This window comes from Ictalurus punctatus, chromosome 17 (genome assembly GCF_001660625.3).
Source record: "Ictalurus punctatus breed USDA103 chromosome 17, Coco_2.0, whole genome shotgun sequence".
Lineage (NCBI taxonomy): Eukaryota > Metazoa > Chordata > Actinopteri > Siluriformes > Ictaluridae > Ictalurus > Ictalurus punctatus.
This window is the reverse complement of record NC_030432.2, coordinates 5,671,723-5,697,360: the sequence shown is the minus strand read 5'-3', so window position 1 is coordinate 5,697,360 and position 25,638 is coordinate 5,671,723. Positions and strand designations below refer to the sequence as shown.

At 38.3% G+C, this 25,638-nt stretch overlaps 1 protein-coding gene across 2 annotated transcripts in view; it reads left to right on the top strand.

The window, feature by feature from the left end:
• The window catches only part of caln1 (calneuron 1), a 58,169-nt gene that overhangs the window by 2,998 nt on the left and 29,533 nt on the right, over window positions 1–25,638 (top strand). For both annotated transcript variants that reach the window (XM_017490246.3, XM_017490245.3), the window contains exons 2-4: window positions 1,688–1,812; window positions 10,164–10,307; window positions 21,137–21,249. In XM_017490246.3, coding sequence (XP_017345735.1) covers window positions 1,695–1,812; window positions 10,164–10,307; window positions 21,137–21,249 — 375 coding nt within the window. In that variant the 5' untranslated portion in view covers window positions 1,688–1,694. The remainder of the gene's footprint in view (window positions 1–1,687; window positions 1,813–10,163; window positions 10,308–21,136; window positions 21,250–25,638) is intronic.

Here is a 25,638-nt window from a genome sequence, read left to right as displayed (position 1 = left end):
ATTCCTCAATTATAATCTACATCCAAATACGATTTGATTGTAATCCCCTGGACAACTGGAGACGTCTAGATCATTAGCTTAATTAAATGTGTCAAACTGTACTGCCCAGCTGGGCTCTTATAATTCCAGTACCATGATTTATTCTCGCCTCCAGCTTTGTTTCGATGAGATGTACACAGTGTGTTGGAGTTTATGACCAGTGCAATGAACATTAAAAAATAAAAAGAAAGCCTTGGATGCTTTCAATGTAAAGGTTCTTTCATGTGGAAAATAAAGACAGAGTTTATGATTTAGAGGCCTGAGGCCTCAGTAGCTGCCAAAAAAACACTGTTCCAGCCTGCCAAGCACCAGGCACCAGAATTTATAGCAAAGAATAAGGTAAAAGCTAGCATATAGCTAGATATTAGTGAGTGTGGCTTGAAGAATTGTTATTGAAGACCTTCTGTTATGCTGCCACTGTGTAACCTGCCAATTACAGCCAGTCAGTGGTGATTAATTGAATTGGGTATAAATGATTATAAATGCACACTCTGATATAAAGTTAAAGTAAGCAAATTTCAGATCATTAATGAAAGGCATATGGAGTACAAGCAGCTGGAAAATAAGCAGTCATATCTAAATGTCCATATTATTTTGTTATTAATAATAGGAGTCTTATTGAGGTCAATATCCAAACCCAGATGATGAGAATTGAGAAGTGGAATGAAAAGCTGTTTTTCTCACCTCTGAGAAAAAAAAAGAAAAAAAAAACCCATCACACCCAGCTGATTTAATTTCACTCGCTGATTTACAATCACCCATTTCATTACGGTTCACTTGGCTTGCTGTTGGGTTCATGACTGCTGGTCCCCCAGCAGCATCCATCTTTTACAGTCAGCAGCCAGCAATCAGCCAAACGACCTTCAGTGGGCTGCAGTTTAATTCTGGTCTGCTTGTATTGGCTGTGTTTTTCTCCTCTCTTTTACACCTGACTGTGTCCCAGGGCCCATGCTGTGTATTCACACAGTGTATGGGCTCTGATCCTAAAGCGCAGTGTCTCTGCTGACCTGGTGGAATTTCCATGCTGGGTCTCTTGGACGTCCACGAAAAAGATCACTATGCCTTATGCATGAACACTTCAGGGGAACTTGCTGAAAAAGTGAGAAAATGAATACAGGCTAAAATAAAATTATGATGAAATGTTGCTGCTCGTGGAGGTTTTTCAGCTCATATAAAGTAAAGACTTTTTTGTACACATTGTGAAATTATGATTAATAATGTTTATTTTATCTCATAAACCTGTATGGTATTCACAATAGAACATAGGAAACATATCAGATGTTTAAACTGAGGAAAAAAGGGGAAAAAAAAATAAGGTCGTTTTGAATTTGATGGCCGCAACAGGTCTCAAAAAAGTTGGGACGGGGCAACAAAATGCTGGAAAAGTAAGTGTTGTGATTGTAAAGGAATAAAAATGACCGTAGAAGTATAATAGAATACTAGGCAAAAAGAGTTTTCTGTTTTCTCTGTATTCAGAGCAACGCATGAGGAGGCTAATAAACACTGGATGTGGCGTTTTGGAATGAATGAATGAACGAATAAAGGAATTATGGCACATTTGTAAAGCTTAATTATTTCCAAATTCTACTGTGGGATCACTGCAGGCATAATTACTAACTTTCAGTGTGGTGTTTTCTGTTGTGTTTAGGGAGAAGATGCCCTTCCATCATGTGACGGCAGGGCTGCTGTATAAAGGCAACTATCTGAGCCGCTCTCTGTCTGAACGCAGCGATAGCGACCAGCTGGCTAGCATCTCTGCAGAGGAACTGGATGGTGAGTGAGAGTCATCACACACACACACACACACACACAAACACACACACACGCACACAACACGAAATGGTATTACTTAATGAAGGAAAGTTCATTGATTTGTTCTGTACACCTACGGGTTTTTATGGTAGAATAATAATCTATGTGAAAAGCTTTTGGCATTGGTTTATGATCCACTGAGCAAACGATTTCATACATATTATCCTCTGTCACATATATTTTCCAGAGAATTACTTTTGTCAGCTCAGAAAGGCAATGAATTGCGCCCTGCAAGTTTGAATGATTAATGCACGTATAGACCACTATGTCTCCTGTGTCTCAGAGGCTGGTAAAATCTGGGAGGAACTCTGGGGTGCTGAGCTTCACCAACTTTATTTTGCATGAACAGCAGTGTTCTTATACTACTCTATATGGCCAAAAGTATATGGACACTTGAGTACTGAACTCCCCATTCCAAAACCATAGGCATTGGTCTGCTGCTATAATACCGTCCACTCTTCTGAGAAGTCTTGCATTAAATTTTAGAGCGTGGCTTGTGAAGGCCATCATATCAAATCATCTCACCCTTTTCACACCAGCCCATCCCATACAATTGTGTGCTTCCATCTTCATAGCAACAGTTTGGGGAAGAACTGCATATGGGTGTGATGCTCAGGTGACCACAAACATTTTGTAATATCCTGTATAATCTGATGGATTCTATATCAAAATGGTAAAACATATTCCTTCAATCAAGCTGCATATTAAATCAAAATGTGTTGCCAGGAACGAGTCAGAAGATTAAAATGCCACTTATTGCCATTCCATATTATCAATGTGGACATCAATTCAAGTGATGTTTCCACCTTTGAAAAGCACTACAGCACCTAGCAAGTGAAAAGGTCTTGAATATAGTGTAATTGATCTAATATAATATATTTATGAATGAAGATTAAAATATATATGAATCTAATTCTAAAGATTTGTTTCAAATTGACTTGAAATCTAATTGATTTATTTCTAGGGCTGTCTGAACTTGTCTTGTTTTATTGATAGATAATTTAGCTTCTTTCTAAAAAAAATAAATAATAATGAATAAATGCCTGAAATAAGAAAATCGCCTGCCAATAGAACAGGATCATTTCAACCTGAAGCTTTCAATAGAATCAGGTGTGGCTTCTGCTTGGTTGGAATGAAAACCTGCACCCACACTGGCCCTTTCCGGATACGATTGGACACCCCTGACATATACACACATACATATATATATCTTGATTTTACATACATCAATTATTTATATATATATATATATATATATATATATATATATATATATATATATATATATATATATATATATAGATAGATAGATAGATATATATATATATATAAAATCAAGATATTTTCACTTGCTAAAATATCATTTTATGCAGTGAAGTAGAGCTCCTCTACCTCATAAATATCATTTTATGCAGTGAAGTAGAGCTCCTCTACCTCATAAATATTATTTTTTAACCCCACACACTTACAAAAAGATCATGAAATGAAAGATTTATAAATGTACTCCAAGAAGAAACACTCAGAGATTTTTTATATCTCGTGTATTCAGAAAGGGAATTTCAAAGGATTTATGAAGTGCTTCATACAGTACATTTCTGTATTGTTCTTGTTGTTATCGTCTGTTTTAAGATGAAACATCCCATATTTGCATGTTGTTTTTTTTAAAAATTTTATTTCTAATGCCACAAATGTGATGAATTACAGAAGTGGAACTGATTTATAAACATTACATGAACTCATAATCATAATAGGTGTATCAGCTATTCATTTACACTGGTATGAATCTATCAGTGTCCATCTGAGCTTCTGTTATTTGTGTGCTTTGTTCTTTACTTTTCTTTATTTTTATTTATTTATTTTTTTTTAAATCTTGTAGAAATGTGCAATATCAGCCTGATGTCACATTACAGCCAAGCATTCACATATTGTAAAGCAGCCTTTATGGAGGAACTGCGTTTGTCATAATGAACTGTGTTCAGATCAGCCTCAGACACGCACAGACACGCAATAGCCTGACTCATCGATGGTGCTTGTATTATATATATATATATATATATATATATATATATATGAGTAGATATACACAAAAAATAAATCTAATGCCTTTGTGCAGACACACTTGCTGGAACAGTAATGAACAGGATAGTTTACTGGTCAGCTATAATCGATCGTTTTATATCAGAGGATTCAGAGGTTTTTCAGATGCTGTGAAGCAGAATGAAATCATATTTGAAGTGGATGTGATGATGCAGAGGGATCAGGGTAACTCAGGGTGTTGCTATAAATAAGGCACTTAACATTTAGGAAATGGTTTAAGGCTTAGTAGCTGTGTGGATAATTGGTTTTACATTTCCCACAGCTTTTGCACTGAGTAGATAGTTAGATAAGAAATACTTACAGGAGAACTCCACCCTGAAACAGAATACATATGTTTATAGTGAAATATAGATGTGCTTAGCAATTCTGGTGCAAATTTGTAGGTTGGTGGTGTATTTTCATGAATAATGTGAGAAATTACAGGGGGACACTGCTAGCACAGTTACAATGGTGTTTACTAGGAGAAGAAATATGTCAGGTTTTCACTGTTATCTCCTAAAAACTAACATTTTGAACAAAAAGTTGAATGAAACAGACGTCAACAATCCCTAGAGAAATAAAATCATAGAGTAGCTTGTGTTCAAGATAGAATGAAAAACCATGAAGAACTCACCAAATAGCGAACTCTGCCCAAATAGAGCTCTATTTTCACAGATAGACTGTGAGAGCGGAGAGAGATGCCTCTTCAGCCAATTTTACATTCCGTAATTAATTTCAATAATATAAGTTTTCTGGAAATGTCTGTTTACTTTATTAGTTATTACATTTATTCCTGCCTTTAGAATGAAGATGGTCAGAGTGTTCATTTAGCAGTCGTATTGTTAAGGGCAGGGGGGTATGGTGGCTTAGTGCGTAGCATGTTTGCCTCGCACCTCCGGGGTTGGGTGTTCAAATCCCGCCTTCCCTCTGTATGTGTGGAGGTTGCATGTTTTCACCGTGCTTCGGGGGTACTTTGCTTTCCTCCCCCAGTCTGAAGACATGCGCTGTTTCTAAATGGGTGAATGGATATGTGAACGTGTGTGTGACCATCCTAGGTGTCCCAAGCCTTGTGCCCCGAGTTCCCTGGGATAGGCTCCAGGCTCCCCCACAGCCCTGTGTAGGATAACCGGTATATTGGGTGGATGGATAGATTATTAAGGGCATTGTTCTATGTTAGTAGTCTTCCAGTCCCCAAAGACATCTATTTGTTTTCTATTAAATGACCTGACATTAAGAATGCGAAAGGCAAATGTGATAAGCAGAGAGAGATTCAATGACTAAGTGTGACTATCTAGCTCACTAACTAGCACACTTTGAAGCCGCGCATGTGTGCTGCAATTCGTCGTCATCCTGTAGTGCTCGGAGTCATTCTTTGCTCTCTATGCGTTTGACCTTAAAATAAAGGAAGCGTTGGTGTTTTGAAGAGTATAATTTCAAACCCACTCAGTCCTGCCATTTAATCTGCCTTTTTAAAATGCATTTCATTCGGTACCATCCATGAAATGTCATGCAAAGAGTTTCTTTTTTCAATCCAAACTGGTATATAACCTATAAAATAGAGCAGAAGGGATTAGAACTGTAAAGTTGTTAAAGGCAAAAAAGAAAAAAGTCTCTCTGCCATTCAAAGGACTGTTGTATTTCTGAAAAGTGCTAATAGTTATTATTATCAGCTAATTATTAGCTAATGGCTGACTTAGTAGTTGAAGATTGCCTATAAGCTTGTCGATTTATTTTTTTTCTTCTTGCCTCTTCTTTATTTGCTATAATGACATAAGGTGGCAAGTTTTAATACAAAATGCATATTAATTGTGACATCATCAGAGTAGTGTTACACTACCTGCTTAGAGTTATGAGTTTATTAGTGATGCACTTTGTATTAATGCCAGTACCACACACACTAGCATGCTTTATACAAAGCGCCCTATATGCTAGGTCTATCTGATGAAAGCATTTAACCACAAGGTGGTGTACCTAATAAACTGCATCTCAGTATAGGTCCCTTGCTGCATTCACTTTAATCCATGATCCCAGAGTACAGTATAGACTAATATTCTTGGCATCAGCAGTTTTTTTCTTTCTTGCCACTGCTGCTGCTGCTGCTGGCATCTCTGCTACCAGTCTACACTTACACCAAGATGGGAAAATGCCACACAAATGGCAGATTTATCCAGGCTTGTACTATTGGGCACAAGGCCACTGTTTTTTTTTCCTAGTTATGACATTTACAGTTTGGGAGTGTGTTTGTGTTTATATGTGGGAGCCACTTTCATAAATGCTGCATTGTTAACCCACAGCAATCAGTTCAAAGCAGGAACTACTCCTGATTACCTCCCGAAAATCCCTCCTGATTACCACTTCAGCAATGTTGATGAGATATTTGGCACTTCACGGTGGTATTTAACAAGTCAAGTGTTAGTGTAGTGAATTGTTTCACAAGTGTCCTCCAATCCATGACCCGGAGAGATGAATGAGAGCCATCATTTGGCATAGTGCTCATTTGAAATAAAAGTCTGATTTAGTTTAAGACGTAAGGAGGTAATGAAAAATATTCCATAATGTTTGTATGCTGGGCAAAGAAAATAAAAATTTGTATAATGTGTGTGTTTTATTTTGGGGGTTTTTAGGATCAACAGTAAAATGCTAATTAGCTGAGCTGTCAAGAAGTTTTGTTTTGTTCCTTTCAGGTGACATTTCTAAGCCTGTTTGCCAGTCTTGATCTCATGTGTATGAGTTTTGCTCTGTTTTTTTTCCTGGCTTAGTCTTTTGTTGTCCATTTACATGGACAACAGCAATCCTATATTAACCCGATTAAGACGATACTCTGATTGAGAAACTAGCATGTAAACAGCGATTATTGATGACCTTAACTAAAGTCATACTCGAAGTAAACACAAATCGAATTAAGACTTGTGGAGTATTCCTGTTTTAGTCGCACAATCGAAGTGCATTACAGACATGTACACACCTTAATCACACTATTAACGTCGTGTGAGAGTTTTCACTGCATTTTGCGACAAGACATGTACACACATGGCAGTGCTCAACCGTTTGACGGCAAACAAGAGAGCACGGCTGCATTCGAAACTGCGTACTTACCTACTATATAGTAGGTGAAATACATGTATCTGAGCTACTATATAGATGGTAAGTACGCGGTTTGGGACGCAACCCACGGCTTCAAGCAGTCATCTATTAGCACGTATTGCATGACAAATAATTAACTGCACTTGAAGCTTTCGTCAAATTAAAAATGAAACACACAAAAGTGTATACGGTACCATAACGAAGACCAACTGTATGTCGATACGTGAAATTCTGGAGGGATGTCGGACGGCGTGGCGCGGTGACGTAATCACGTGTGCTGTTAATCGATTTATGTTCTATAACATGTAACACAGGAATATTACATTACATTTAAATTTATTCATTTAGCAGACGCTTTTATCCAAAGCGACTTACAACATGAACATTAAAGGAGTATTCTAAAAGCGACTCATGTAAACACCTTAATCACAATATTGTCTTATTCAGAATAAGGTCAGTAATTAGATTACTGCTGTCCATGTAAACGTAGTCTGTGTTTTTGGATAACTCTTGGTTTATGAACTCTGATTATTTCACTTCAGTGTTTGCTTGATGTTTTGAAATGTTTGCTTTGACCTGTATACATTTACATTTAGTTAATTAAGTGCTCAAAGAAGAGGTGGGTCTTTAGCTGTTTTCTGAAGATAGCGACAGATTCTGCAGTCCAGATGGAGGTTGGAAGTTCATTCCACCACTGAGCACTGAGGGACGGTTAGTTTGAAGGTTCTGGAAAGGGATCTTGAGCCACGCTGAGTAGGTTCTACTAAGCATCGGTCATTAACCGATCGCAGATTGCATGAGCCTCAAGGAGAGTGTTGAGGTAGGGAGGTGCTGTTCCAGAAAAGGTCTTGTAGGTGAGCATTAAGACCTTGAATATGATGTGAGCAGCTACAGGAAGCCAGTGGAGGGAGATGAAGAGGGGTGTGACATGGGTTCTCTTGGGCTGGTTGAAGACGAGACGTGCTGCTGCATTCTGAATAATTTCAAGGGGTTTGATTGAGCTGGCTGAGAGGTCCGAGAGGAGTGTGTTGCAGTAGTCCAGTTTTGAGATAACAAGAGCCTAGACTTGTAGCTATGTAGCCTGAATGAATGAATGAATCTACAGGACCGTGCGGTTGTTGAAATGTGGTCTGTGAAGGTCAAGCTGTCATCAAAAGTCACCCCATGGTTCCTGGCTGTTCTGGTTGGCTTGAGTGTGGTTGAGCCGAGCTGTACAGTGAGGTTGTGGTTGATTGAGGGGCAGGCTGGGGTGATGAGAACCTCGGTTTTTGCTTAGTTGAGCTTATGGTGGGGTTCCCTCATCCAGTTTGAGATATCAAAAAGGCAGGAAGAAATGTGTGATGAGAAGGATAGATCATCATGCTGGAAGGACAAATAGCTGGGTGTCATCAGCATAGCAATGTTATGAGGAGCCATGAGACTCAGTCACAGGCCCAGAGATGTAGTATAAATAGAAAAGAGCAGTGGACCCAGAACTGACCCCTGGGGAACCCCAGTTGTGTGTTGCTGAGTTTCAGAATCCCCTCCCCTCCACAATACCTCGGAGGATCTGCCTGTCAGATATGATTCCACCCAGCACAGACCCTTTCTGGTGATGCCTAGGCCAGAGAGAGTTGACAGGAGGATCTGATGATTCACAGTGACAAAAACAGCAGAGAGGTCGAGTAGGACGAGGACAGATGAGCCTGAGGTTGATCTTGATAGTCGTAAAACTTCAGTGACGGAAAGCAGAGCAGTCTCTGTGAAGTGACTGATTTTGAAGCCAGACTGCTTGGTGTCCAGGAGGTTGTTCTGTGTGAGAAAAATGGAGAGTTGATTAAAAACAGCTCTTTCAAGGATTTTGGAAAGAAACGGGAGAAGGGAGACAGGTCTGTAGTTGTCAACTGCAACAGGGTTAAGTGTCATTTTTTAAGCTGCAGTGTAACCTGGGCCTGCGTAAATGAGGTAGGGTATGTGCCAGTAGAGAGGGATGTATTAAAGATGTGTGTGAGTGCAGGTAATAGTGTGGGAGAGATGGACTGATGAAGGTGAGAAGGGCTGGGTCAAAAGGACAGGTTGTGGGATGGCTAGAGAGCAGGAGTTTTGAGATAAGAGAGGTGAGAAGGAGGACAGTTGAGAGTTATGTTTTAACCTCCATCTCTGCTGTCCTGTGCAAGTATGACGGAAACTCACTTGGCTTATTCCTGCTCTGTAGTCATCAGCACTTAACCTCTGATGTACTGAATTGCCTGAGAACAATCTAATTGATCATCCACTAAACACTTGTTTTTTAGGGATTCATCTCATTGGCCTGAAAAGCTGGATCAGATTTGACATATTTTCTGACATACTCTATCCTTGAATGTGTTTGATGTGGCCTGACATGATAATGATAATGGGTCTTTATTGATCACATATACATATCACAGTGAAATTCTTTTCTTCACGCACCCCAGCATGCTAGGAAGTTGGGGTCAGAGCACAGGGTCAGCCATGATACAGCGCCCCTGGAGCAGAGAGGATTAAGGGCCTTACTCAAGGGCCCAACAGTGCCAGCTTGGCAGTGCTGGGGCCTGAACCTCCGACCTTCCGAGCAGTAACCCAGCACCTTAACCGCCAAGCCACCATTGCCCTCAACACATAGGAAATTAGTTGTTCAGTGTAGATAGGTGTGCTTAATAAACTGGCAACTCAATAAAGGTCTTTGCTACATCCACTCTGAGTGTTTATCTGCTTTTTTTCTATTGGGATTACATAAGAAATTTAATAAAGCTGGATACAATGTTGTATTCAGTGCAGCCAATACAATGTTCTGTATGATTCTGAATTGTTTTGTGTAATAGTTTTTTTGTATTATGTATTATTCCTTCGCCGATTGCATTTATTGAACGTTCTATGTTTGACTTTATTACTCCTTCTGTCTGACTGTCATTCTCTTTCACACACATACACACACAAGTACACAGAGAGAGAGAGAGAGAGAGAGTGTTAAACATTAGCCACACTGGGCTGGTGGAGACTTTAAGGTGCAAAACAGCAGGTGCAGCAGAAATGGTTGAATTGATTTTGTTAACTTGAGTCTGTGCCACTCGTTGTACTACTCAGAAGCTAGGAGATGCTGGAAGCCTAGGAGAGTGGGGAATGCTGAGTCATCTGTTTGTTTGTTTCGGCAGAAATCCGTGAGGCCTTTAGGGTGCTGGATCGCGACGGCAATGGCTTCATCTCTAAGCAGGAGCTTGGTATGGCAATGCGCTCACTCGGGTACATGCCCAGTGAAGTGGAGTTGGCCATCATCATGCAGAGACTGGACATGGATGGTGAGTTTCAAGTCACACACAGACATTGTATTTGGCCACCATAGTATTTTGCAGCAGTGTTCTCCTCAACATCCAATCTACAATTTACAAAGTAAATCAAAAGTTTGTGGACACCTGACCGTCAAACCCATGTGATCATCCTATTCCAGAGTCAATTGAGGTCAGGGCTGCGTGCAGCGCACTCAAGTTCTTTCACTCCAACCTTGGCAAACCATGTCTTTATGAACCTTGCTTTGTGCACTGGGGCATTGTCATGCTGGAACAGGTTTGGGCATCTTACCTACAGCGAAGGGAAATCTCACATCTACAGCAAGTAAAGACATCCTATACAATTGTGTGCTTCAAACTTTTTGGGGAAAAACACATATTGTTGTGATGGTCATGTGTCCATAAACCTTTGGCCATATAATGTACACTGCTTGTCAGTGTGAAGGGACATGCAAGCCTTTTTTTAGTCTTTGTTCTCTCACTAGCACTTTCCAGTCTGCTTGTCAATTCTAACAAATGCAAACATTCTTGCCATATTCTTCGGGTGTCATTGAAAAATGCATATTTTTTCTCACCTCTTTAGAACTCTTAAAAGTTATTTGTAGAAATGATGACCAGGAGAACCCTTTTAGGAAGCTAAAAACCCTTAAATATCCAAAGAACGCTTTAACAACCACTGAAGTGCTTCTTGTTCTGAGCCTGTAGGGAAATTTTGAAATAATGGTTTACTATCACATTATGTTATATAGGAATGCATGATGACATCACAAACTTTTCAACTTCAGGTGCACTCATCACTTAAAAAATACAATATATTAAAAAAAAAACAAGTAAAATGCACTGAAGTGTATTACTGCCAGGTACAATTGTTTTTATTCTGTCATTTTGTCATTTTTCTGGAATGTTATGTAGTAATAAAATCTCAAAATAAAATGTCTGGTTATGTTGCAACAAAGCATTTTATTGTGAGACAATCTGTCATTTTAACAACATAAAAAAACATATCATAATAAAGCTAAAGCAATAATAAGCATGGCAAATGAGGTGGCTAGATAACCAGGTAATTTGAGGGAAAAACTGATGTGATCCATTCAAGAAAAAGTTATTTGATATATCTTGCTAGAAGAGTCAGTTATTCACTAAGGGACTGGTTGCTTGTTTATTTTTTAGATTAGAGTGAAGTGAGACACTTATATTGTGACATACAGTGGGGTAAATAAGCATTGAATGCGTCAACATTTTTTTCAGTAAATATATTTCCAATGAGGTTATTCACATGAAATTTTCACCAGACTTCAGTATTAACTCAAGAAATACACAAATATAAAGAATTCACAACATTAAAGTCCATAAATAAAGTTATGTGTAATAAAGTGGAATGACACAGGAACAAAGTATTGAACACGCTAAGAAAAAGCAGTTCTCCAAGGCAGGGTAAGGCAAGGAACAAGCTGAAATCCGTAAGTAATTATACCCCCTATCTGTGCAAATTAATATCAGCTGTGTTAGTAAATTGATGGTCTATAAAAAGACTTTTCGTTACCAAGGTGTCACACAAGAAACATTTCATGATGGGTAAAAGCAAAGCGCTCTCCCAAGACCTTCACAACCTTATGGTTGCAAAACATATTGATGGAATCGGATACAGACGTATTTCAAAACTTTCATCACAGAGAAAACAATAGGCAGTGCACTCCACTGCTCACACTCACACCACAAGACTCCATTACTAAAGAAAAGGCATGTCGAAGCTCGTTTAAAGTTTGCTACAACTCATTTGGACAAGCCTATGAACTACTGGGAGAGTGTAGTCTGGTCAGACGAGAGCAAAAATTGAACTTTTTGTCTGTCAAACTACACACCAAGTTTGGAGAAGAAATTTCCCTGCACATCACCTTTAAAACACTACAACAGTGAAGTCTGGAGGTGGAAGCATCATGGTGTGGGGCCGTTTTTCATCACATGGTACTGGCAGACTTCATATAACTGAAGGAACGATGAATGGAGCCCTTTACCGGGAGATTCTTGAGAAGAATCTGCTGCCATCCACCAGGATCATGATGAGATGTGGGTGGAGCTTCCAGCAGGACAACGATCCAAAGCATACAGCAAAGAAAACTCTCAATTGGTTTCAGAGAAAAAAAATCAAGGTGTTAGAATGGCCCAGTCAATCACCTGACTTGAGTCCAATTGAACAAGATTTAAAGACAATATGTTTAGAAGAATGGGCCAAAATCACACCTGAATACTGCGGATCATTAATTTCTTCATACAGGAAGTCCCTTGCAGCTGTTATTACAAACAAACTTCTCCACTAAGTATTAAATCAATTTCACTTAACATGTTCAATACTTTTTTCCCGTGTCATTCCACTTTATTACACATAACTTCATTTACGGACTTTAATGTTTGGATTTCTTGATTTAATACCAAAGTCTGGTGAAAGTTTCATGTGAATAACGTGATTGTAAATATATTTACTGAAAAAAATGTTGACGCATTCAATACTTATTTCCTCCACTGCAGCCTCTGGAAACATCTGATGTTAGGTTACTCAGTTATCATCCAGGAATTTTTCATGTCATCCAAGTCCTAATTTACATCATGAACAAACTACTACACGCTTGACTCAGAGCTGATCCGTATGTTCAGTTGTCAGTAATTGCCATTTTTTACGGAAAACTCTGTGGGTGTTATTTTTGTGATCAAAGTGCACACGCAAAACAGGGCACATTGTATTTTTTAAAAATATTTTAGTGGCCATAAGCGCAACCATACCTGCAAATGTTTTAGGCACATGCAAAGAAATGCTCTCGAGCAAAGATGCCTTCGAAATAATGAAATTAAATGTTTCTACATTTAAAAAAAAAAATACAGTGAAGAGAAATAAACAGCAGTAAATGAAACAAAGTCAATATTTGGTGTGACAAAAAAATTAAAATAGTAGTCTCTGGTAGAATTAGTGCAGTTTTCTAAGGAAATAAGCTGTAAGTTTTTTTGAGCGTCTTGCAGAACCACACACGGTTCTTCTGGAGACTTTGACTGTCGCACTCGCTTCTTATTTCTGCAGCAAAATCCAGCAGCCTTCGTTATGATTTTTGTCTGAAAAGTGTCTCTTACGTAATATACTGCTTTCTTTAATGATATATAAACATTTTTCTGTAACATTTAATTTTGTGCTAGAAGACTAATGTTTGGGAATCTAAAATGTTTTTGTAAAATAAATCTATAACAAAGTTTATACTTAAAAAAAATAGGGTGCCTAAAACTTTTGCACAGTACTGTACAGTAATACACTAAACTCCATTAAGGAGAAGTGTGATTACTCAACCTACTGCGATATCCAATCAAATCACTTTGTCTCCTGCCCTTTAACAGTGTTAATGTTGTTAGCTATTTTGGATTTAGTTTTAATCTCAGTCTTTTCATGACATACAGTTGTGCTCAAAAGTTTGCACACCCCTTGCAGAATCTGCTAACTCTTAATACTGTTAACAGAATAAGAGGGATCATAAAAATCCCATGTTGTCTTTTATTTAGTTCTGTCCTGAATACACTATTTCACATAACAGATGTTTACATATAGTCCACAAGACAAGATAATAGCTGAATTTATAAAAAAAATTACCCCGTTCAAATGTTTACATACCCTTGATTCTTTATACTGTGTGTTGTTACCTGATGATCCAGGACTGTTTTTATGTTTTGTGAGAGTTGTTCATGAGTCCCTTGTTTGTCCTGAGCAATTAAACTACCCACTGTTCTTCAGAAAAATCCTCCCGGTCCTGCACATTCTTTGCTTTTCCAGCATCTTCTGCATATTTGACCCCGTTCCGTCAGTGGCTATATGATGTTGAGATCCATCTTTTCACACTGAGGACAACTGAGGGACTCGTACACAACTATTACATAAGGTGCAAACATTCACTGATACTCAAGAAGGTAGCACAATACATTAAGATCCAGGGGGATGTAAACTTTTGAACAGGATGATCGATGTACACACAAATATAAAGTGAATGCTAAATTGTGTGGACTAGACTTGCAGTTAACACAGTATATGAACCATATTTAATACAGAGTGTCCCAAAGGTCTCTGTACATAGGGGAAATGAACACTTTTTACCATGTTTTACAAAACATCCTCTATGTGAATGCCATTTCTTTGTAAACACACATGGAGTCGTCTCTCCCACTCGTGATGAACTTGGGTTTACACATTTGATGTTATACATGTAATTGCATGTCCATGTACAGCTTCCCGATCCTGCCATGAGAATGATTTCAATACGTTCTTTTGTCAAAGGCATTCTTTAATTTTATATACACATGTATATATATATATATATATATATATATATATATATATATATATATATATATATATATATATATATATATATGTGTGTGTGTGTGTGTGTGTGTGTGTGTGTGTGTGTGTGTGTGTATATATATATATATATATATATATATATATATATATATATATATATATATTCACACCTTGATCTTTTATTTTAAAAAAATTACTCTGCTCTCATGGATATTAAACAATTACAAACAGAACACAGGTTTATCCAAAAAAAATATATCTTTGTTAAATATAGGTGTTCAACAATTATTGGCACCCTTTTAGTCAATACTTTGTGCTACCTCCCTTTGCCAAGACACTGTAACAGCTCTGAGTCTTCTCCTATAATGCCTGATGAGGTTGGAGAATACATGGCAAGGGATCTGAGACTGTTCCTCCATACAGAATCTCTCCAGATCCTTCAAATTTTTAGGTCCATGCTGGTGGACTCTCCTCTTCAGTTCACCCCACAGGTTTTCTTTGGGTTTCAGGTCATTGGACTGGGATGGACATGGCAGGACCTTGATTTTGTGGTCAGTAAACCATTTTTGTGTTGATTTTGATGTATGTTTTGGATAATTGTCCTGCTGGAAGATCCAACCATGGCCCATCTTAAGCTTTCTGGCAGATGCAGTCAGGTTTTCATTTAATATCTGTGGATATTTGATAGAGTCCATGATGCCATGAATCCCAACAAAATGTCCAGATCTTCTGACAGAAAAACAACCCCAAAACATTAAAGAGCCACCACCATATTTAACCGTGGTCATGAGGTACTTTTCCATATGGCTACCTCTCTGTGTGCTCCAGTGCCACCTCTGGTGTTTATTCCCAAAAAGCTCTATTTTGGTTTCATCTGACCATAGAACCCGATCTCATTTGAAGTTCCAGTAGTGTCTGGCTAACTGAAGACGCCTGAGTTTGTTTTTGGATGAGAGTAGAGGCTTTTTTCTTGAAACCCTTCCAAACAACTTGTGGTGATGTAGGTGACTTCAGATTGTAGTTTTGGAGACTTTCTGACTCCAAGACACAACTAACTTCTGTAATTCTGCAGCTGAGATCCTTGGAGATTTTTTGGCCATTCGAACCATCCTCTTCACAGTGCATTGAGACAATATAGACACACGTCCAATTCCAGGTTGATTCATAACATTTCCAGTTGACTGGAACGACTTAATTATTGTCCTGATGGTGGAAATGGGCATTTTTAATGCTTGTGCTATTTTCCCCATTTTGTGAAGCTCAACAACCTTCTGCTGCACATCACAGCTATATTCCTTGGTCTTACCCATGGTTATGAATGACTAAGGGAAATTTGGCCTTTGTGCTATGCAATTATACTTCAGATACATTTTTCTCATATGAATTCATTGGGGTGCCAATAATTGTTGCAAACCTATATTTAACAAAGATTTTTTTTATATATGGCTGTGTTTTGTTTGCAATTGTTTGATATCCATGAGTGTTTTGTGAATCTTTTTAACAAAATATCAAAAGGTTAAAAACAATTTTTTTTTTTTAATAATAGATTTTTCACAGCCTTCTTTGCTCATATTTACCATGGGTGCCAATATTAGTGGAAGGCACTGTATATATATTTATATATACAGGGATGTAATCCCCCTGTCATATGGAGCAAGAATAGACATAGCAGAGATTGCTCCATATGGCGGGAGAATTAAATCCCTGTGTCTGAGAGCTTTATCTAGATAATGTGCTTCACACCAACTCCAACAGAGAAATGCAATGTCATGCTTTTGCAGCTGTGAAGCCATGTGCGGTGTTTACTGTATATTTTAATGATGTTGAAATGATCTGCTTGGGCGTATTCCCTGCTTGCATGGAGTTTGCATGTGTTCTCCCCATGCTTTGAGGGTTTCCTCCAAGTACTCCAGTTTCCTCCCCCAGTCCAAAGACATGCGTTGTAGGCTGATTGGCATTTCAAAATTGTCTGAAGAGTGTGAATGGGTGTGTAAGTGTGTGTGTGATTGTGCCCTGCAGTGGGCTGGATGTCCTCCGCCTCGTTCTCAGAGTTCCCCGGGATAAACTCCAGGCTCCCCACAACCCTGTGTAGGATAAGCAGTGCAGAAAATGGATGGCTGGATGGAAATCGTCTTGTGAGGGTGGGCCTAAACGTCAAAAGAAGGTTACCTGAGAATGAAAGGCATGCCTCATAAAGGTTTTCAGTGTAAACTGCCCTTTCTTATCCACAACTGAGAAACTTTATTTATGGACCTTAACGTTGTGAATTCTTTATATTTCTGGATTTGTTGAGTTAATGCTGATGTCTGGTGAAAATTTCATGTGAATAACCTCATTGGAAATATATTTAGTGAAAAAAAATGTTGACACGTTCAATACTTATTTCCCCCACTGTATGTGTCTTGGCTTCTCAGGGTTCCAGAGCTGTGAATTCACTATCTATGCACAACTTTAATTCTATCAAACTAATGCAACATGGTCATAGTGAACAAAGCACACACGATGCACTGTTATTCCCACGTCTTGATTTTGTCTCTTCTTACCTGCAGAGCCAAAAGAGTCAAATCCAAACCTCAGCAATATTTTACTTCCCTAGCAAATAGGGCACATGAAAGGTTACGAGATATAACAGTTCTGCAGCAATGTTTATCTCCATTTTATTTTTGCCATGAATTCATGACCCCATATTGTAGCCATGCTTATTGTTGCACAGTAAGTACAATGGTTAAACACTTCTTGTAACTGGTCAATGAAACGATTCGGCTTATTCATCATTTTAGGCTGGAACTGATTTTAGTGTAATAGTTGAAGTTTCTTATAAGCTGGACTGGCTAAAGAAATGATCTTATTGGCAGAGATACACAGTGAGAAAGTGATTACTGACAGACTAGATCAGTTTCCAGAATGGAGAACAAACTATGGTTCTCAGGCCACCTCCTTTTTTAACACTGTATACATGCTACCCATTGAACAAATTATTATCACTAGTGATGGGCTCAGCTTTCATCTTTATGCTGATAACATTCTGTTATACGTAAGTGCAAATTCAACCACAATTCCCAATGATAAGTCTCCCATCATTCCAGGTATACAGAACACAGAATCATTGTAAAGGATGATTGCGAACTTAAACTTAAAATATATATATATTACTAGTTGTCCCTGGATCCTAAATACCCAGACTGTCTGATTTCTCTGTTGACTTTGATGGTGTGTCTGTTAAATCTGTGCCGGTTATTAGGAATCATGTTCTTCTCAGCTCTGCACTTTCAGCTATGCCCTCATTTCATCCCTCACCAAATCTGCCTTGTAATTCACCTACATAACATCGTTCTTCTGCTTTCCTAAATAACAACAATGCTAAATAATTAGTTTGTGCCTTATCGTCCTCATATTATTTACTGTAATGTTCTTTTTATTGGTCTACCAGCTAAATTCTGAACCAACAACAATACAGTCAAACGCAGCTGCTAGAGTACTAATACAATCTGCTCATATCACACCTGTGCTGTGTCGGGTACACTGGTTACTGTGTCTTTCCACAATCAATATAAGCTGCTTTTTATTACTTTCAAAGCCCTTCACGGTCTTGCTCCTGCCGAGTGTTCTGAGCTTCTCCATTCTTACATCTCATCGTGTACCCTGACACCCACCAGGCTTTCCATAGTAGATGGCAGATCCTTTAGTGCCATGGCTCCCAAACTGCGGGATCAGTACCTGTGCTTCTATTGTTCTTTAAAATCTCAGCTGCAGAACATTCTCTTCACACAATAATACTCTTCTTTTTCTACTCCTTAAAGTTTTTCAACTATTTTGTGTTTCATACTAAAAAGTGACTTTGGATGTAAGAAAGGAGATAAATGACAGTAGTACAGTAAATGATAGTATTACAGTAGATAAGTATGGTAGATATAAAAAGTAGATATACACACCCCAAATTGAAAATGGCAAGTTTTTGTGATATGAAACCAAGATAAGTCATGCCAGATCTTTTTTTCACCATTGAAGTGATATAGCAACCAACAAAACTCAAGCGAAGAAGAAATAGGAATGTTTTAAGGAAAAAAAGTCAAAGAAAAAACATAAAAGTAACCTGGTTGCATCAGTGTGCACACTTTTTATAATGGGTCATGTGACTTTGCTCAGACTTAACTCACATTCACATATACCTGTCGTCAATGAAGTGATTCTGATGAACCCCAAATAAAGATCAGCTGTTTCTGTAGGATTTTCTGTACATCTTCTTAGTTTCATCCAACTTCTGAAACCATTGTGTGCAAAGAGCTTACATGGCAGGGATCTCATTGTCAAAAAATCCAATCCAATTTAGAAAGTCTGTCTAAATGTTGCCAAAGCATTTATACAGTCACTCCAAACCATGTGGCAAAATGTTATGGTCTGATGAGACCAAGGTAGAACTTTTTGGGGGATAATTCTAAGAAACAAGACAGCTTGTTTCTCAAAGAACCCAATACCCATGCTATGGAGCTCCTTCTCTTCACCTGGGACTGAGTCTCTTTTTGGTAGACCAAAAAGCTTGAATGCTGTATTGTCTGCCAAGTGTACAGGAATTTTTTTTCTTTGCTATATCACATTAAAGATGGGAAAAGGTCTGACATGATTCATCTCAGTTGTTGTTGTTTTTTTGTGTTTTTTTTACATCACAAACAGATAGATATATGTATATTATTCCTAAACATAGTATTAATGCTAATTTAATACTGTGGGCCATTTAACAATTGAAATGGTCCAGATTCAGTCCATGTAGCAGTGGCTGAAAAATCCTGCTCTAAGCTGATTTTAGGGCCTGTGCTAACTTCAGTCCTGTTTTTAGACTAGCTCTGCCTTAACAGTCCCATCTTCTTATCTCCCCAAACTCATATGGTATTCAGCCAATCAGTGCAGTCAAATGGCTGAGCATGTCAGTGCCTTAAGGATTGAGTACAGTGCTGGAATGAGACCAAATTAAGTGCAATTGACTCATCCTCCAGGAAGCGAGAGCTGTGATTAGGCACTCGCAGCACAGAGGCAGTTTGGTTTGACCAGGTCTGCATTAGAGGAGGTGGATGCTTTACTGGCATTTAAGAAAGCACCTCACATTTGTGTCTTTTCCACTTTATGGACTGTTCTGGTGGTGATTCATCAGAGTGACACACTGAAGAAGCATAATGACTGGGGCAGAACTTTAAGAACTAATGCTTCAAAACTTGTTTAATCATTCTAGCCTGTATGTACAGTATGTTAATATACACTTTCAAGCAGACATGTTCACAAGTCCCTGAGGTCCAAGTCAAGTCTCAAGTCTTTGAGGTGGAGTCCAAGTCAGGTCTCAGGTCTTTGAGGTGGAGTGCAAGTCAAGTCTCAGGTCTTTGAGGTGGAGTCTAACTCAAGTCTCAAGACTTTGAGGTGGAGTCTAACTCAAGTCTCAAGACTTTGAGGTGGAGTCTAAGTCAAGTCTCAAGACTTTGAGGTGGAGTCTAAGTCAAGTCTCAAGACTTTGAAGTGGAGTCTAACTCAAGTCCCAGGTCTTTTAAGGTGGAGTCTAAGTCAAATCTCAAGTCTTTGAGGTGGAGTCTAAGTCCAGCCTCAGGTCTTTGAGGTGGAGTCTAAGTCAAGTCTCAGGTCTTTGAGGTGGAGTCTAACTCAAGTCTCAGGTCTTTGAGGTGGAGTCTAAGTCAAATCTCAGGTCTCTGAGGTAGAGTCCAAGTCAAATCTCAAGTCTCTGAGGTAGAGTCCAAGTCAAGTTTAGGTATTACTTAGTGCGAAATGCCAATGTGCTGTGTAGTTTGAGCTATTTGAGTTGCCATAGTTTGCTGTAGTTCTCAAGTAATGAAGGGTAAGGTAGTCTTCCACTGAGCACTTGTAAACATGGATATTATATGCATATGGTAGCTAATACTTGGTGGGGAAGAAACATGAAAAGGACATGGAAACATTTGTACTTCTTGAAAATGTACAACAAGCAAGCCCCTGACAGCTGTTATTGTTTGTTGTTCATTTAAATAACAGCACATTTCCAATGGGTGATGAACAAGCGCCTTCAAATGTGTCACGCTTGTATATAATAATTTTGGCTTGGTGTTTTTTAGAGATGAATTGTTGTGATATTTGCTGCTGCAGCACATATAGATAGGGAATGAATGAATGAGGAATGAATAGAAAAATGTGATGTTTGATGCTGTCATGTGGGGTAGTAAAGAGAGAACGTAATCGGGAATGCCAATCCAAAATGACTTGTGTTTTTCACGAGTCTCTGTCTTCAAGTCCAAGTCAAGTCTCGAGTCTGTTGTTCATGAGTCCAAGTCAAGTCTCTTTTTTTGCCACTTAAGTCAAGTAAAGACTCGAGTTTCCATCTCTGCTTTAAAGTATGTGAATATAAACCCCATAAAGCATAAGACTATCTGTCTACCTACCTGCATATCTACTTTTCTCGTATCTACAAACACTCTGTACCTCATATCTATCTGTCTAGTTAGCTATCTATCATTTACAGTGCTTTTTTTCCCAGGGGATGGACAGGTGGATTTTGATGAATTCATGACGATACTGGGCCCCAAACTTCTGTCTTCTGAAACACGGGACGGCTTCCTTGGAAACACAATAGACAGCATATTTTGGCAGGTATGCACTCCTTGCTACTTACTGCATAAGGTTTTCACTAATCCTATTTGTATATTATTGTTGTCCATAAATGCTAAATATTTGATATCTATATCTGTAACATGTTCTTGATAAACCAACATTGAACCATTACGGAAAAGACTTCAATGTCAGCACATACTGTTGATGCATGGAAAGTGTAGCGTACTCAGGCCAAGTGATGGATGTGTTAAGCAGAAACATGCTATGATCGCAGCCATGCAAAGGAGAGGCCGCTATTGCACTCAGCTGCAGCTCCTACTCTGGATGTTATGTGGAAAGATAAAGTGCAGACACATGTGACCTTGGCTGGTTGCAAAGACAGATCTGTCAGGACATGGCCACTCTCCTCATTCAAACAGCTGACAGCTTACAGAGGACAGAATGACCTTCTCCACACATTTCTCTGACTGAACTCAATTTTGAATGGGTTTTTTTTTTTTTTTCACTATCGTAGTGGCTGGCTGCAGCTGGTAAAGTTATTTTAGGCAGCGCTTTTAAAACGCATTATCAATTTTCCAAACTTTCAGATAGCAAACTCTGTGTTTTTCCTTCAGTGATCATATGCTACTTATTTAGCATATCGAAATCAGCCCTTTAAAGATAACTATTCGACATTATAATTTGTAAATAATATCTTCTGGGGCTTTGCAAAAAGGTGCTAGCAAGAAGTCACATGGAACACAGTGATTTCCACTGCGACTAAGTGCAGTGATTGACTCTCTCTTTGTGCTTCCTGTGAAGGGCATCTGACTCATCCAGTTCTCGTGTTAATGGGCAATAGAGTGTACAGTGACAAAATTTCCCCTCCCTTTGAGCACTGACTACTTCACCATTCACTGCACATTCTCTGGTCATGGTGAGAACTTGATGGCAGTTTCCAAGACAGAATGGGTCCATTTCTGGTATTCATTTTCATTACATACCCCAAGGCCAGTCTCCACAGACAGTGCAGTACATTCTTAAACATAGTAGTTTGCTGGAGCCGATTATGCTCTCTGGTGCACAAGGACAAGGGGACACTCCCTTTTCCTTCATTTCACACAAGGTGTGTTAGATCAATAAGCCATAACGTACAACCAAACCTACCCTACATTAATCTGAGAAATAGAGGACGACAGCACAGGCTGAAATTGTTCTTACAAACACTATATGAATATATATTAGAATACATCGCCTTATATGAAGTACTCAAAATGGGTTTAATTATGGTTTATGAATGGGATCCCTGACTTCTCTGTTTTGGTGTATAATCAAGATCATACTCCTCTTAAAGAAATAATTCTGTAAAAAATAATCTAATTTCCACAACAAAAAAAATCCTAAGTTTACCTCTCTCGAAATCTAGTCATCCAGCCAAGACAGGTTGGTGGTCAGTTTTTGCTTGCTTCTTTAGGTTTGCATCGGTGAGGCTAACGTAGACAACAAGTCTCACAGAAAATCTTTTGCAAGTACCTCTCTCAAACTGCATACAGTTCTTGAGTTGCCAATGTGGTTTAATACACAGTAAGTTTATTGGTTTAATAATTTCCACTTCAATGCTATATTACAAAATCTTTTATTAAATAATTGATTACTTATCTTAATCATATAGCAACAAGTTGTATCAAGGTCAAAACTAAAGGAGCAAATCTCAGATTCCAAACATATTATTTATTCTTGCAAAAAAAAGCCAAGAAATTTAAAGCTTTTAAATAATTCATGGGAATAATTCAAGGTGCAAATCTTTAAATGACTGAGAAAGCTATATAGCAAGACAAAATGTCTTGTATTTGGAATGTACTATCTATTTACATGTATATTAAATGGTAATTAATATTCTGGAATACTTAAAATGGTAAATAAAGTACACTTCAAATACAAAATGTAACATGTTAAAACATCTTATTTGTAATACATTACTGTATTGTTTTGTGGTGAATAAAATACAGAGTAAAAGATGACAACTGTGTCCTTTAATTTTGGCCAGGTTTATAGTTTACTGCAGCTCACGATTGACATGTGTGTGAGCATTTTACTGTTTTAGTCTCTGCTTGTTATTCTTTAGACAGATGCTGTAAAATGTTTGGTTTTTGAGCTAGATTGTTGCAAATTTCCATCAGTTCTCATAACAAGGATCATGATTATGTTGGTGTTGATTTATCAAATGTATGTTGGTTTTGCACACAAATATGGTGTTCATAGCTTTTATGTCATTTTTAATAATTGTTAATATTTGTAATTTGTTCTCCTTACATTCTAATGGAAGGGGTTGTATTTGCTTGTTTTTTAAACAGCTAGCTTCAGTTAACTTCTGCCAAAATCACTGACTACATATTTAAAGTTTAACATTAGTTTTAGAAAGAGTTTGTTTTTGCTTCCTCTAACTCATATGAATCAAACTGTTGTAAATGTGTAATAGCAAAGATCCCGTTTTTGATTTGTTTAGCCTGAACAATTTTTTGTAACATCATTTACTTATGTAACAGTTGATTTGGACCTCTTTTAAATTACTCAACATAGGCACATAGGCAATTACTGACACGCCGTAGTCAAATGGACTGATTGCCCTTTTCTGGAGGCTTTGATTATCATGTTATTACAGCCATTGAACAGCAGAAGAACAGCCTGTTGAACAAATTCCTTTCTTACACATGACAGAAGGCCTCATTTTGAAAGTCACATCTGCTGTGCTACTCAACAAGAAGCCTCACTGTGATAGAACTCCTGCGGCACAGTTAACACCAGAATTATTGGCACCCTATTTATGAAAATAACCGAAAGTGAATATGTAATGTAATATTGGGGTGGCTGTGGCTCAGGTGGTAGAGCGGGTTGTCCACTAATCGTAAGGTTGGCGGTTCGATTCCCAGCTCACGTGTCTCCACATCCCGAAGTGTACTTGGGCAAGACACTGAATCCCAAGTTGCTCCTGATGGCAAGTTAGCGCCTTGCATGGCAGCTCTGCTACCACTGGTGTGTGTGTGTGTGACTGGGTGAATGAGAACCAGTGCAAAGCGCTTTGTAGAACCGCTAAGGTTAAAAAAGCGCTATATAAGTACAGAGCATTTACCATTTAAAAAGGAAAACACATTGATCTTGAGCTTAAACATACAGTATAAGGATGCTGCGTAGTTTAATGTTAACACAATATTATACATAAAACATAGTTGTTTTTTTTAATAGTGCAGTTTTTTTTCTAAATGGGCTACACCCGCAATTAATTCTCAGGAGAGAACAGCTCTGAGTCACTTTTGTAATGTTTAATAAGATTGGAGACAGTTGTAGAGGGTTTTTGAATCTCTCCTGAATCTAGCAACCATTTCTGTGATGATTTGGATATTTGTTTTGGTCTTGGGTCTTACCCTCAATCTTCATATGAGAATCTTCACCATCAAAACATCAGTGACTCACCACCACGCTGGGTATCAGGTGCCAGCGGTGTGTTCGGTCAAAATGTTTTTGGATGTTTTTTTGGACTTATCTGACAACACACGATTCATAATGGTTCTTGGCACAGCAATTTGTGGTATACTCACAGGAAAGGATACTTTTGTTCAACTCCTGCAAACAGCTTGCTATGAAGGTGATCCTTGTTGATTTTGAAACCATGTTGACTTTAAATAGTCATTTTTACGCATTCCGTTGAAGAGTGCCAGTAATTCTGAAGCTAATCTCATCATCATAATCGTCCAGCAGTCTACCTATGGAGGATTTAGACCTCTGCCAAGGTACAAAGAGTAAATCAAGCACATATTATAGAACTTGGGCATCTATGTGATTTTAGTTACTACTCCATGCCAGGCTTATTAATTGCTCCCATAGCGGAAGACAATACCTAGCCTTTCTAATTAAGATCACTATTTGGATGTGGTGGTTTCAGTGGAGGACAATAATGTCTCTCACTGAATTGTGACGAGAAAATGGGGCACACTATGGAGGGAAATTGTCTGTATTTTCAACATGACATGACGTGTGAGTGTGACATGGCTACTCTGTGCATCTACAACCGTCAGAATTTCTTGTGGGTGACAAGTGTTTTAATAAATATGGATTGGTGTAAGAGGAACAAGGGCTGTAGATCACAGATTTAACCTCATAATAATATTGTAAATAAAAGAAAATTAGGAAAAAATGATGAGATGCCACTGTGGTAGGACTGGCATTGTTTGTGGGATAGTGTCAAATGGGCAGTGGTAGCTAAGTGGGTAAGTAATTGCACTAGTGATTGAAAGGTTGAAAGTTCCTGGTTCTTGAGTACAAACAGCAAAGTCATCACCTTGTGAGCTTGACTCCATGTAGGTAGACTATAAAAGGTTCCCTACACTGTCACCTTCATCCTGTTTCCCAGTTTTTCTTCCTTCCAAAACGGATTTGAGGAAGTGAATTCAA